The following is a 14,625-nucleotide window of genomic DNA, read 5'->3' on the forward strand; positions in this document are numbered from 1 at the left end:
ATGGCACTGCAGAGTGTTTTAGTACGGTGTACATTTAGGACATCCTCAGGACTCAAGAAAAAAACCCTCACACATTAGAACAGTGTGTAAGGCTTCAGATGTGAGGCCATAGACAAAAAGCCACCAGCCCGCTGACTAAACGGCATTAAAATAAAAAGTCTTTGCAAAAACAGCCTTAGACTTATTTTTTATCTTATTTTTGTTCCAATATAAAGTTCTAGCTATAGACTACGAATGCAACTTGCAGTTCCTCCCTCACACCAACAGATGGCGACAACGCACAGCTGGCTCTACTGTCTTCTACGTCAGAACCGGAAATAACGCACCGTACACAAGGCTGGGAGCAGGCACACGTGGGCATCCGAGTTAGTTAAAGTTATGTACTTTTGTCTGTTTTATTAAGAAGTATGCCGAAGAGAGCGAGGGCCCGGTCGGAGGAAAACAGCTCAGTGGAGGAGCTGGTCGAGGATCCGCCAGCGGAGGGCAGGCGGACACGCAGCGGCCGCACGGTGCGCCCTCCTGCCGCATTGCTGGGCAGCACAATCCCGGTGAGGACTCCCAGCAGAAGGACCAGGAGGTCCGTCCTCCAGGAGCTGCCACCGCCGGCGGAAGAAGAAGACCCCGAAGATACGGAGCAGAAACCAGACAGTCCGACCGTGGAAGAATCCAGTGCCACAAAAATTACAGAACCCGCCGGACCAGCAGAACCCACAGTGCCCTCAGACCCACCGGCCCAGGCAGCAGTCCTGGAAACGGATAAAGCCGATGATGGAGGAGAACGTCAGCTGTCCACGTCTGCACCAGCAGAAACGGCTCCTGTAGGCTCGGGTATCATCCCGAAGAAGAAAGCTCACCTGGCTCCCAGTGCCAAACCGATCCCGGCGGTTCCGCTGGGAAAACCAAAGTCAGGAAGAGTGTGGAAGGACCGAAGCAAGCAGAGGTGGGATCTGTCTTCAACTTGCTGAGTAGAAGCAGACGTTTGATTATCTCTGATTAGAAAAGTTCTTTCTTAACCCGTCTACATAAATATACTGATAAAATAATACATCTAGTAGATTTGATAATGGAAACTGTTAATTTATTCACAAATAAACAGTGCAGCCTGCTTTGTCAAAACACCTAAAAACAATCTGGATTGTTCTTTCAATGTCTGCAGCAATTATTCTTTGAAAACTATTGACTAGTTATACAAACATATCGTTAGTAATGGAAAAACACTCACCTGCCTGTTACCCTGATGTTTGCATCCAGGTTCTCTTCGCTGGTCAGAGACAAACCTCTGTGCTCCTCCTGGGAGAAGAAGATGCAGGCCAAGCGTGAAAAGGACCTGGTCAAGCAGTTCACAGCGAGGCTGAAGGAGGAGAAAGCCCAGAAGAAGGAGGTGATGTGATGCAGAGGTTCTGGAGAAAAGTCATGCTCTTGCAGTTCTATGTCTTAACAGGCTGTGCTTATTTTTTGTTTTTCAGGAAAAGAGGAAAAGACGAGAGGAAAACCTGAGACGGCGCGCAGAGAATGAACGCAAAGCCGAGATTGTACAAGTGGTATGTATATAACTCTCCTCACAGTTCCACAGAGATAACCTCTCACCTTTCAGGTTCGATTTGCCCTGCCTTACTGGAGGATTCTTTTTTCTTCCATCATTTGGAGTTTCTAACATAATTTCTGTTAGACGCGTATTTAGCTCCATTGATCATCACTGTCTTTGTTAAAGAACAGCATGACGCTGCCATCACGTTTTGCCATGGGCATAATGAGTTCAATGTTGGTTTTTCTCCGCACAGTACTGTGAACGTAGGCTGAAATGTACACATAGCTTTTTAAGATGTTCAAAGCTTAGGATATTACTCTAGAACCAAACGCTGCTTTAAACTTCTCCACACCTTGTGTCTGCTGCGTTCCTTGGTCCGTTTATTCGCTCATGTTCTCAAGAAAACTCCTGAGGCGTTCACAGAACAGCTGGATTTAAAGCGAGGGAATACAAACGGATGCCACGTTTTATTTGAAAATCTTTGACATGTTTATTCTCTGATCATGTAGAGTCAAAAAGGATGGGGAAATATGGGCATGTATAAAACTCCTCGCTCGTTTTTGTTTGACAGATCCGGAACACGGCAAAGATCAAGAGGATGAAGAAGAAACAGCTGAGGCGCATCGAGAAACGAGACACTCTGCCTCTGCTGCAGAAAACACAGAAGCAGAACAGCACGAGCAAAGTGCAAAAGAAGGTTCAACAAGATTTAACTTAAGAACTGTGAGAATAAATTACATTTATTCAGAAAATTGTCTACATGCTGTTGCTTGATATCATTCTTCAGATCAAGTTCTGGCATTATTCTTCATTTGTGCTTCCAAACACAGATCTAAGAGTCACAGTACATAGAAGAGGTCAGGTTTTTACCGGTCAACATAACTGGTTTCAATGTACTCAGCTACTTTTTCGAGGTCCACCTTCCTGGTTCCTGAGTGGACCCCCTCTTTGCTCTCAGGATAGTGTTAATTTTGCATGAAAGATTCAGCATAGTATCAGACATTATGTGATAGGCTGATTCACTACTTGTGTTTCAGAATCAAACAGTTTCACCCAATAATGTTGCTGCTGCATATATACTTATTAAAATACTAATGAGCAATTATTAAATCTAAATTTTGCCACACATGTGTGAAAACACTCCATGAAGTGGAGATTTCTGCACATCGGGAAAAAATTGACATTCGGATATTTCACATAAACTTTGCTTTCATCTGGCAGACACTGTCTATGACGTCATCTCAAAAATGGGATCATTTAGTAAGAGTTATGATGAAGCATAATAAAGTACTCGATTTAACCACAAAGGGGCGCTGTTAAATCACATTTTAGTTATTTATGAGCCCAAGTACAAATAAAAATGTTTCTTACTAATCCAGCAGATGTTAGTGACGCCAGCGTCCGTCGCTTCACGGATTTGTTTTTTTAAATCTCGCCTTGTTCTTTAAATCAGATCAAACAAGAGTCCACACACTGACAGGATTGGATCATTTAAGTAAAATAATCTAGATTTAATATTAATGATGAAACTACTTGCGTGACAAATGAAAGTATGATTTATTCAATGTAATCAGTTAATCACGTAACTAATTTTAAAAAGAAAACCAATTTTTCAGTGTCATTTCTATATCAAAAAATTACAACCTACAAGTCAGACACTATCAATTTACCACCAGGGGGCGGTGTTACATCAACATTAAAGTAATCTTCAATGACATTTTAACAGTATATTTTTTAAAGGTATGAACAGGCTTCTGTAATTAAAATATAATAATCCCTTTACTAATCTTTTGACATCAGGATTTAGATCATTAGATTAATTATGTAAGAAAAAAAGCACAACTAGACAAAATTCTTTCCAAAACCTGGAAATTTTATTTACAGTTCAAGTCAGTCACATGCAACATTTTCTTTAAATGAATAAACATGAAATTAGCAAAAAGAAAAAGAAAACTCATTTTAGTTTTTTCCCCAAAAGAGCAATATACAAAAATAGAGCTTACAAATACTGTACAGCATATAGTCTCCAAAAATATTCTGCTGCAGAATTCTTAGTTTTACAAACAATGTCTGTGAGACTTCACAAACATAATCAGTGTTAAAAAAAAAAAAAAGAGGGAAAAGTGAGGGGAATTCAAGGGAAAAGGTAAAACAGCTTGTTTGGACGAGAGGGAGGAGGAAGTTATTTGTGAGTTTGTAAGAGCTACAGAGGAATAAATACACAATACAAACAACACAGGTTCACTTCAACAAGGCAGTGATAAGAGATTAAAACCCTAAATGGTCTGGTTGCTAAAACCAACCATGGAAAACATGAAGAGATTCAAGCAGCAAAGAAAATTTCATTGGGTTTCCTTCTTTTTTTTTTTTTCCTGTCAAAATGAACACTACCTGCCATAAAACGGTGTCGTGATCAATAACTCCCGTTTCTTCTGTGGTTATCAGTAAATTATTCATGTCTAACGGTGCTCCTGACTGGGTGTCTATTTATAACAGCTCAGTCCAAGGCAACGCTGACGTCAGGGATGATTTCAGCGGTGGGAAGACATTTCTTACTGCGCTCTTCAGACCCATTTTTTTTCCCCTCTGTCGTCACACACGCTCTCTTTAATTCCTAACATTTCATGTCTGGTTGGCACTATCAGGACGGCGAGCGGCAGGAAAACAGGGAGGCTTGTGTGGGGAAAATGTCTAATAACCAACAACAAAGGTGGACAAATGGCAGCAAGCGCTAGCTGCCGTGGGGTTTAGATGAAGGACTCTAGTGGAAATTCATCCTGTAACAGTAACGCCTTACACTGAGCAAAGGGTGAGAGAAAATGTTTGCAAAGCAGCATGCATTCACAGTAAACATTTCCTTCTAATGTGAGATCCATAGGCAGATCAGTAAACAAAGCTTTAAGACTTGAGTTGTTAGAATGGAAGAGAGCCAGGTTGTATGGATGGCGGTAAAATGGAAGATCTGCTCCCTCATGCTGCAACATTAACAGTCCCAGCCTCTTCATGTCCAAAACACATCACACACCAAGCTAGAAGAAAGGCATCGCAGTCATTTTGTTCACCACAGATGTAATGAAATACATATTCCTTTGTTATTGCAACTGTTTTTGTTCAACTAAGGCTAAAATGGGTGCAAAGATTCTCGGTAAATTTTAGTGTTAATTGTTCCGTGTTGAGTTAATGCCAGAGTATCGGCCGACATTTTCATCTAGGAAAGGTTCAGTCCTCTGTGTGTTGGCTGACATTCGGCAGAGATGAGACATTCGTCAGAGTAGCAATGCTTTTCTAACTGAAAGCCAGAAACACTTTATTGGGATCATTGCTTTGTGGCGAGGATGCAAAGAGAAAAACGAAAGGAAAATAGGACTAAGATGGTGTTAAGGACAAATTCAGTGACTTGTGAGATTGATATTGGCGATTCAGAATGATGACAGGTTTGATTGGGATGTCATGAGATAGATCGACACAAAGTAGAAGACAAGTCTAGAAAAGTGTGGTATGCATTTATATTCATCCCCCTTTTCTCTGATATCACTAAATAATGTTAGATCAGGATTGGCAAACTCATTTTGGTTTTGGGCCGCATTAAGATCATGAATGTCCTCAAAAGGACAACTCAAAGCTGAGGCAGAATGTAAAACTACCCATTAACAAACTTAAAATTTTACAGCTTTCAACTGTGTTTGATTAGTACTGCTTATAATGTAACAATTTTTACATTGATTTAATTTGGACATATTTATATGAAAACTGATTCGATTCGACTGATGAAACAATGTTTAAGCGCACAACTGTTATGTTAGAGTTCAGTTTATGTGATGATCAAGAGTACAGATTCTCGGATTTGGCCAGCAAGTCTTGAGTTTGACACCTGTGGTTTAGATCAAAGCAGATTCATCAACATCGGCAAAAATGAGGTTTAAATAGATTCACAAAAACTTACAGCTGCACAGAAAGGTGACTATGAATGACTGGTGGGGCTGAATACAAATGCAAACAACTCACTTTTCAGATTTTTATTTGTTGAAAAGATAATGGGACATGAAGACTACTGCAACAACATGCAGATATAGTCTAATGTTATTTACCATGAGGAGCTCCTTTTGTAGACAAATAGCTCTCATTTCCCTTAAAACGGGTCAGATCACAGATTGTTTGACAGCCTGTCTCAAACTTATCTTCGGTCCGCCGCTGTGGAATGAGCGGCGCTCCCAGTAACATTTGTGGGAAAAGTATCACTGTGTGGTCACAAGTTACTTAGGCATGCAAAAGAGATAATTCAGTCATAACCATAAATTGCAAGTGTGTGGGAATGAAATGTTAGTGAGTGGTAATTTCTGAGAAGCAGATAACTGTGGCCATGGCCTAATAATAGATGATCACAAGATACAGAATGTATCATTTGTTTTACTGACAGGACAGTAGGTGTCCAATGTGAGTATTATCAGCTCTGATGGGTGCCAAACTTCTGATTTCACATAATCATCATCTTGTGGTTGATTACAACATGCTGTGAGGACTATGAGTTAAAAAAGCTATCATTATGCTCTCTAAAAATCCCGCTGATTACCAAACCGAAGCAACAAAACACTTCATTACCAAACCTCAGTGAGCTATTTTAACCCACCAATGTTACCAGGAGGGGATGGGGGTGGGGGGAGTTCACAGCGAGGCCTTTCAACTAATTCACCAAATTCAGCTAACCAGAGGACAAAATGTATCCACAAAAGCACGGCTCAGAGCTGAAGTACGTGTGGCACGAAACAAAAGCACGTTGTACCGATACAGAAAGGAGGGGGGAGGCGAAAGCACCAGAAGACTGCAGAGAAAAAGCAGGAAAAAAGGATAAACTGCAATGTGTGTTTGCATGAATGAAAACCCTGGTTCACTCCAACCTGCTGACCACTGACTATGGCAGTGTAGCTGAGAGAAAGGAGGGTCAGCTCCAGCTGCTCCCTTATGTGCGTGTATGTGCGTCCACTAAAAGGATATGCTGATTACACGCTGAGGCCAGGACTGGTGGTGCTGGTGCCAGTTCACTGACTCGTGCTCCTAAAAGCAGAGGTACCGAAAAAAAAAAAAAAAAAGAAATAAAAAAAAAAAAGAAAATAAGTGACAATAAATAGATTTACACATTTGTGGCAAGAGAGATGAAATAGCTGACACTACAGCATATTTTGAGGGAAGATTTCATTTTCATTCTGTTGTGTTCCAGAAAATCAATTCTGTTGCAGGATCCGTGAAGTGACTTTCACAGCTTTGCTTAAAAGTCTCCTGCTTTCATCTGTGAAATACATGAACCTTAATCTGATGACATTAATACAGAAAAAAAGGGCAATGAAAAACTAGAAGCGTTACTTCTATTAAACAGCTCAAAGACCTTGGGTTAGAACGTATATTTTTGACTTGAAATCTAAATTTTGCAGACAACTGGATTAGTCAGAGTAATGCCTGGGTAATGGTAACACAATCAAACGTTTCACATTTAAGCAGACAAAACTGTTCCAGAGTTGTCCCTTTGAGATTTATGTAGATCTGTAATGTTTTAAAACCTGTTCATCTGCTTTGTACACGGAAAAGAGGAAGAAATAAAATATAACACATGACCTTAGGCCTAAGCAATCAAGATTTCGCCTTCTCATAAAGTGCTTTTTAAATGAAACAAAAAAAAAAAATATATATATATATATATATATATATATATATATATATATATATATATATATATATATATATATATATATATATATATATCTTAGTGTAGTGAAGTTCTTGGCTTTTGCGTTTTCTTCTTCCTCGTCTTTTGCTGGTGCCCTCCAGAAAAGCGCTTTGGTTGTGAAAAAGTAACAAAAAGAAACTTCTTCTAGATTCATCGTCCATGAAGTAAATACAATAAAATAAAAAGAACAGCTGATTATCAGCCACTTGGTGCTGACATAAAGGAAATCCTTTCTTTATTTTTGTAACTGATGCAAAAATAAAAAGAGGTGATGACGACCGAGGACTCTCAGTTTTTGTGAGCTTCTGCTCAGTTATTCCAGTTTGTGTCAGTTCACACCCTCCCACCAAAGGGTACCTGTTTAAGGTGTGAGTGTGAGCGTTGGGATGTGGTTTGTTGTGTGTCCGCCGGCTGCTTTCCGAGAGGGGATCAGCATCCGCTACACCAGGTTCTCGGCGCCAGGCAGGGGCTGCTGGACGGGCATGGGGGGCTCTGTGGTGCCGGCCTGCTGGGCGAGCTGCAGGACGGGCATGTTGCACAGCGGGCACACTTTCCTCACCTCCAGCCACTTAATGAGGCACCTGAGGGATAGAAAAATGAGCCAAAGTATGTTTAAAATGTCAGATTTAGAAAAAAAAGAAAAACATTTTAGCACCAAAAACTATTTAGCTGGTTCTTCAAATCATCCCATAAACTCTTACTGGCCAGGAATGACCTTTCAAAACAGAAATAAATATAACCAAAAAAAAAAGACATCTTTAAACACTGAAAAAATCATTTTATATAGTTTGGAAATCTTGAGAGAGAAGAACTAATGCTAGAAATCGAAGACTAAATAAATGAGCAGATAAGAAAACAAATTAGGAAGAAATAAAAACAAACAATTTCAAGCTAATAAATATAATCTAGTGAGGCAAGAATATAGTTAGAACATAAGATGTAATAATGTAAATAAATTGGAATTGGGGGTAAAAATCCTGTTCGAGAAATTCCTTTTAACTTTATTTATCTGAAAACAAAACTTGAATATCTTAGTGTGACCCAGGGCAGCGATAAATGAGCTGTCAGCTGTAACAGCCTATCAGTCAGAAATCACATTCATATCCATATCATATCCTTGGGATGCCCTACTTCATTCTGGTGGGACGTTCAATCAGGCATCACTGTCTACTCAGATTGTAAAATATGCACAAACAATCCAGAGGTCACAAAGATGTCCTCCTCTGGCCACGTGAGTATGTGCTACGTTAAAATAAAAATAAAACCTCACAGAAAATCCCCTTAATCACCTTAAAAATTAAACAGAGTCAGCTGGTCTAGTTATCAGTAGAAAAAAAAGTACATCTAATCACCTGAATCATCATATTATGACAGCTGAATCATTTAACGCGCATTAAAAATATGAAATGTGAAAGAGTCCAGAATGTATGATTTCTGAACGTTGCAAACAAAACTCATATCATAAGCGTCAAGGTGTTTGTTTGACCCCTGATGGCTTCTCTGGGAAGTCATCACAGTGAGCAGAAGTGATGTGTGCGCGCAAATGAGTGTGTGACAAGCCGTTAGCAAGCTTATATTCCCATGATTTGATTAATGTAAAGCAGTTTCATAAATGAGGAGAGCACAGAAAATGTGCTGGTGGCAATTCTGATCTTTGGAAACCAAATGAGCGTCATTAAAGATACTTTAAGCAAGGCTTCAGACGCTTTTAAAACTTTTTTACCCTTCCTTTAGTTATTTTTATCACATAAGGATAACATGAATAAATTTAAAAAGAAACTTCCAAATGCTGATTTTATTATTGAAAGATAAATGATCCAATCCAACCCTGTGTGAATCTGAAAGCCTTTAGAAATTGGCCTGTGGCTCCGAGCTTAAATTTTCCTGATGTTTTGCTTTTTAAACATTTTCATATTATTGTTAATTTTCTAGTTAAGTGATTAATTTGACAGTGATCTGGCTTGGTTATGTATAGATATATTTAACCAGGTGGGTTTTTTTCTCTTAAGTGAAAACATGATTTAAGTTTACTCTTTCCACCCCAAGTTAGCTAAGTCAGAGTCAACCTGAGAACTTTGTAAACTTTCCAAATGTCTTGAATTTGTCAGTCAGTTGTAGATACTGTATGGCTTATTGCTTTTTTCCATTCAAAAAATGGATGGATTTAGAGGCTCTCTGTATAAAACTGCATGGTTTTACTAGTAAACACATTAAAAACCGTCTCTGGTTTGAAGTCTTTCAGCCACTGGGGGAAAACTAGGTCAAAGGATTCAAATAATGTAAACAACTCAGTTGAAACGTTGGGACATGAGGGGAGATGTGGGATGAAGTTAGCTCATCTAATCCATTATGATCTGTGTTTTCCACTCCAAACATCTTTAGTTTTATATTCATCTACTGTTGAATTTTAAATGTCACACTTTTTCTTTATGTCACCAATCACTGCAATTTCAACAAAAAGCAGACGATAGGATTTATAGACATTGCCCCTTTTTGGAAAAAATAAATCTGTTTTTCACTTCATGTATACTTTAGTTTGACTGCACAGTCCCGGACAAAAGCCTATACTTACTTCCGATGAAAGGCATGTTTGCATGGACAGATCCCCAGCTCATCTTTCTGTTTGAACTCCTCCAAGCACACCGCACATATCTGAAAGAAAAGGTCAGAGCTTTAGCCACAATTTCTGTATAAAGCGTGCAGGACCTGGAAATGTGTTGATAATTCAGTTCACTTTGGTTCCCTCCGCACTAATCTCAGTTTTGTGTCGGCGGACTGCAAACAAACCGCTCAGGCGAGCCATGAATGTCTGGTTCACAAAGAAAAACACAGCTGTGGCCAAAATCCACACAAAAAGACAATAAAAGGACGGGAAAAACAGAAGAGTAACTGACCAACTATGTCCGGTTATACAAGTCTGACTACCTGTGGCCTTTTTCTGACTTAACGGGAAGGCAAATGTCGTCACTGGGAAAGCTTTTCAAACAAACATTGCGATGCGATTCTCTAAATGTTGTCAATGATGGATTCCAGATGGACAGGCCAATCCACTGATTCCAATCCATTTTCCTGAAGAAAACATTCCTTTAATAATGTTTAAAAAGATTTAATGAAAACCAGTTTTCATCTGTTCTCTTTGGCAGGAGCACACCTCTGCATCAGACTCATATAACCAGCAGTAGACCTTGTAACTTATTGTTTTGCTATTTCAGTCAGTCAGTTTACTATAACTCACTGAAAAGGAGCTGTACCCAGTGATCAGACTAGGACTATTTGTTCAATAATCTGCCATTTGAGGCGAAGCTATCAATGCCTTGGATATTTTGGGATGCCAAGTATTATATCTCAGACTGAAGCCTGTACAAAACTTTATTGTAAATAACTAAGTTGTTTTAAAGTACAGAAATACAGTTTTTAGGACATTTATACTTTAGATCCTGTCCATCACCAGTAGTGCTCAAATGTTTGTTTATTGTGTCATTGTTGTAGAGTTAATGCAATTTGGTACTAAATATACATTTATTGGGTGCTGTGGAAGCCAGAAGAGAAGTATTGGTAGTCCTTGAACATTTTCCCATTGCATCATGTCGCAACCACAATCTTTAATATATACATAGGACAAATATTTGTGCATACTAAGTGAAAAGAAAGTCTGTAGGTACCTCGTTTTACTGTTTCCAGTGGTTTGTAGATCACAAATTGAGCAAAATGTTTGTAAAATTTCCATTTCTACATTCACTTCTGTGACATTCTGTGATTTTGGGAAAGTTTGAATTAAAGCTTACAGGACTACTGGTAAAAGGGATTTGTTTTTCTCTGTCAATCTCAACTGTGAGTGTGAAATCTCAGGCAAGGCATTCAAGAAAAGGAAGAACATTGATCTGTTCTTCAATGCAGAGAGCAAAGCAGACATCCAAACAAATAGCTGCTCTGTGTCCAAAACTGGTCAGAAGAAAAAGCTTCGAGCCCCCATACAGTTCTTTTCAGGCACAGCTGTCTGTCCACCCATAAATCTGGGTGGCTAAAGGAGTCATTGTTACAGCTGAAAACCTTCTACCATAAAAGAGCTGTCCACTAAGTGAATGAAGGTTTGTGAGTGTGGGTAGACGAACTGTTTCTATGCTCATGCTTTTGTAATTTGATTTCCTGTCAGCCGCTGAATTAGTTGTTTTTAACTCTTGGAGCAGGTTGGTGTGGGCACAGTGTGGCCTGTCATCTCAGGTCATTGACCAGACATTAACTGCACACTCCGTCCATAACAAGTCTTTTGTGAGATTGATGCCAGGAATGTTTGCAACTTCATGCAGCACCATTTCAATGTGATTCAACTAATGCAGTTGGCAACATGCAGGGTTCCCATGCAATCTCCAAAAGTCTTGAGGAATCTGAAGTTAGCTATTTTCAAGGTCAAAAAATATTTCCCATTGCTTATTCTCTATCCCTTCCTCCCTATGTGGAGGAAGGGATAGAGAATATCTGTTCATCCATCCATCTGTCCAACCATCATGTTTATCTATACAGACTGAACTCTGAAGAAATCTCCACCAAACTTTTTCTTGCATTCACATATTTAAAAAGTGCAGAAAATGACAAATTGGAATTTGTCAGGTCACACAGAAGGTAAAATAGCAATTTATTAATCTGTGGTTTGATAGTCTTAATTTATGTGCTCCTCTGTATTTGGCAATAAAGAAATTGACTGACGCAGAGTCTAACAGTGATGCTTGAAGGTATTTTTTTACAACCAAAAGACAATAAGAATCAAAACTAATTTAGCCTTTAGGTAAAAATAGACTTTTAGTTTTTGAGCTCATCCATATTTAATTCTTGTCTATTTAGCTGTCTGTTTGGATCCTGCTCTAATTTAAGAAGAATCTGTTTTCATTGGGGAAACGGTTGTAAATATTTGATCTCAGCAAGCGTGACCCTAGATGTGCAGCCACCGCTGTGATCACGGGCCTCACGCCATCATGGGTGGTCCCCGGCTGTTAATCTAATTAGGAAAGCACGTGGAGGCCTGTGAACCCTGGCGCTGTTAACCAAGATAGCTTGAAAGCATAAACAAAACATGAAAAATGCTTCTCTGCTAAACAACCATTAAGTTTGCTAATCTTGGGCTGGATGAATGGATGAGAGTTAGGATGAAGTTCTCTGAATAAATGAATCTTAATAAACATTTTGTAAGTTTAAGGCTTAAGAGCTTTGTGATGTCAGCTCCCTGAAATATCTTTTCTTCTCTGCCTCCTTACAGATTTATTTAGTTTTTGCTACTTGTTCACACTTGTTCAGATCATCCAAAAGAAGTTAGCATCAGTCAAAGACAATTTGAATAACTAAAAATGCAATTTTCAAATGATGATTTCATTTATTAAAGGGAGAGCTATAAAAATCAGCCTGCCTTATGGGAAAAAGTATTTGCCCCCTAAACCTTACAACTATTGGTGCAGACCTTGGTAGCACCAAATGGCATTAACTGTCTGTGATGACTGCTGATGTTGGAATCTTGTCCCACTCTTCTTTGCAGAATTGTTTTAAACGTATCAATATTGGAGGATTTTAGAGTATAAATGATCTGTCTTAAGGTGATGGCAAAGCATCTCAATTGGATTGAAGTCCAGACTTTCACTAGGCCGATACATATCCTTCATTTTGTGCAGCCATTCAGAGGTGGCGTTGCATAGTTCTCACCATTTTATCAAACAAAGTAAACCAAAAGTCAAATTACTGACAGATGTCATAAATACAATCAGTATTTGTTTTACATTTAAAAGGTCTAAAAAAAATTACCTTGATCACTTTAATGCAAAAATATTTTGAACTATATTGCATGGAAGTTCACTGTTTACATAACACGTTTTTTCTGTGTGCCAAGCAGGCTGGTTAATTTCAGGATCAAAAAAAACTGTGAAGAGACTCTTCTAGAAGATCTGATTAGGTTGCACATCAGACGCATGCCTTGACCTGTAAACCAATCCCAAACAAAGCTTCGTTTTTTTGCTTTCCATTAAAATGCTGAAATTCAACCTAGCCTTACTCATGCCTCCAGGATAATCCTTTACATTCAAAAGTGGGTCATCCAGTCTGAGTTGAGTGTGCATTATTGTCCTTGACTTCTTTATTTTGTTTCAGTCCTGAATCACATTACACTTTCTCTCAGTTCCTAAATAAAAAAAATTAAAAAAAAACACTCATATGCCCGGAGGGCCCAACGGGAGGCTGGCAATAAACTGTGCTGGAGTTGGTGTAAAGATGAGATTCCCAGTGCTAAAGGGTTCTTAGCACTGGGTTCTTCAAGGGGCTCTTGACTGGAGTTCACCAGGACTCTAATTCAAACCTGGTTCTGCTGTTTGCTTGTAATTTTCCAACTAAGCTTAGGGGAGGTTACTATTACGCAATAGTGTCACGGCGGAGACTGACGACTTAAACAGGAGATGGTAGTTTTCACATGGCAATGAGTCATGTGAGCACCAAATGAAGAAAACAATGAATGTCCCAGCCTTTACTGCTGCCTGAACAAACAAATATATAACAAAGCTGAGCAAAAAGATTCCCCAAAAAGCATAGCTGAGTTACACTTTGATCACATCACAAACCACAATGCATTTTATTGGGATTTATGGCTTTGAGGTAAAAAAAAATTTGAGGCTCTTTTTAAAGATTTTCATTTCAATTTAAGAGCAGGAGTTACAAAACATTAGTTTCCTCAACCATTTCATACACTATATTTAACTTAAGAACTTAAACAAGTCTAGTTTTTGTCAACTTAAGTTGATGTTTTTTTGAGTCTGCATGTGATTTCAGTGTTTTTATACCTAGGTTGTCTTACTTCAAAACATTCACATGGTGTACAGTAAGCTTCACTGCCGTTAAGGTTCGAATAACATCCATGTTTTCAAACCAAACCTTGTTAAAAGCACGTTTCCATGATGAGGTAGCCGTTAGCAGATACAGAAATATTTTCATTTTAATAGCTACACAACAAGTCAGGTTCAGGAGCTTTTGCACAACACAGCCTGTTATTAGCTTCCACCTAAACACAACGCTAAGTGAACACAACATGTTTGCTCAACATGTTGAACAATGTTCAACTATTGAACAATGTTCAACTATTGTTCAACTATTGCTGAACAATATTTCAACAATAGTTTGCTGTTGAGCTACTGTTCAACAGCAACAGCAAACAACTTTCTATTTTATGATCCAAAAACGGAATAAGTTAAATTCAGAGTATTCCAACGACGACAAAAGAGCAGACAATTTTCATATTGAAAAATCTAAAAAGTTTAGTGCTTACCTCATGCAAGTTTAGCTCTTTGACTTTTTCCTTCTGAATGACCTGAAAGGGAAACCAAAAATCTGATGAGAAACATCCTTTTTA

General features: G+C 38.8%; 2 protein-coding genes across 6 annotated transcripts in view; one reads left to right on the top strand and one right to left on the bottom strand.

The window, feature by feature from the left end:
• The first annotated feature begins 293 nt into the window (after nt 1–293).
• Nucleotides 294–2,284, top strand: ccdc86 (coiled-coil domain containing 86). The gene is made up of 4 exons (XM_005807173.3): nt 294–940; nt 1,252–1,381; nt 1,467–1,541; nt 2,100–2,284. The coding sequence occupies exons 1-4, from the start codon at nt 408–410 to the stop codon at nt 2,244–2,246; spliced, it is 885 nt and encodes a 294-aa protein (XP_005807230.1). The 5' UTR covers nt 294–407; the 3' UTR covers nt 2,247–2,284.
• A 4,990-nt stretch (nt 2,285–7,274) lies between these two features.
• rnf24 (ring finger protein 24) overlaps nt 7,275–14,625 on the bottom strand; it is a 29,983-nt gene continuing 22,632 nt past the window's right edge. For all 5 annotated transcript variants that reach the window (XM_005807132.3, XM_023334305.1, XM_023334308.1 and 2 more), the window contains 3 exons: nt 14,542–14,583; nt 9,820–9,899; nt 7,275–7,828 (listed from right to left, as the gene is read on the bottom strand). In XM_005807132.3, coding sequence (XP_005807189.1) covers nt 7,687–7,828; nt 9,820–9,899; nt 14,542–14,583 — 264 coding nt within the window. In that variant the 3' untranslated portion in view covers nt 7,275–7,686. The remainder of the gene's footprint in view (nt 7,829–9,819; nt 9,900–14,541; nt 14,584–14,625) is intronic.

This window comes from Xiphophorus maculatus, chromosome 5 (assembly GCF_002775205.1).
Source record: "Xiphophorus maculatus strain JP 163 A chromosome 5, X_maculatus-5.0-male, whole genome shotgun sequence".
In the NCBI taxonomy this organism is placed as follows: domain Eukaryota; kingdom Metazoa; phylum Chordata; class Actinopteri; order Cyprinodontiformes; family Poeciliidae; genus Xiphophorus; species Xiphophorus maculatus.

Excerpts from the sequence above, each read along its gene's own strand:
- ccdc86 (XM_005807173.3), top strand. The coding sequence starts at position 408 with ATGCCGAAGAGAGCGAGGGCCCGGTCGGAGGAAAACAGCTCAGTGGAG. Across the intron at positions 1,382-1,466 it reads AGAAAGCCCAGAAGAAGGAG|GAAAAGAGGAAAAGACGAGA; the intron begins GTGATGTGATGC and ends TTTGTTTTTCAG. Across the intron at positions 1,542-2,099 it reads AAGCCGAGATTGTACAAGTG|ATCCGGAACACGGCAAAGAT; the intron begins GTATGTATATAA and ends TTTGTTTGACAG.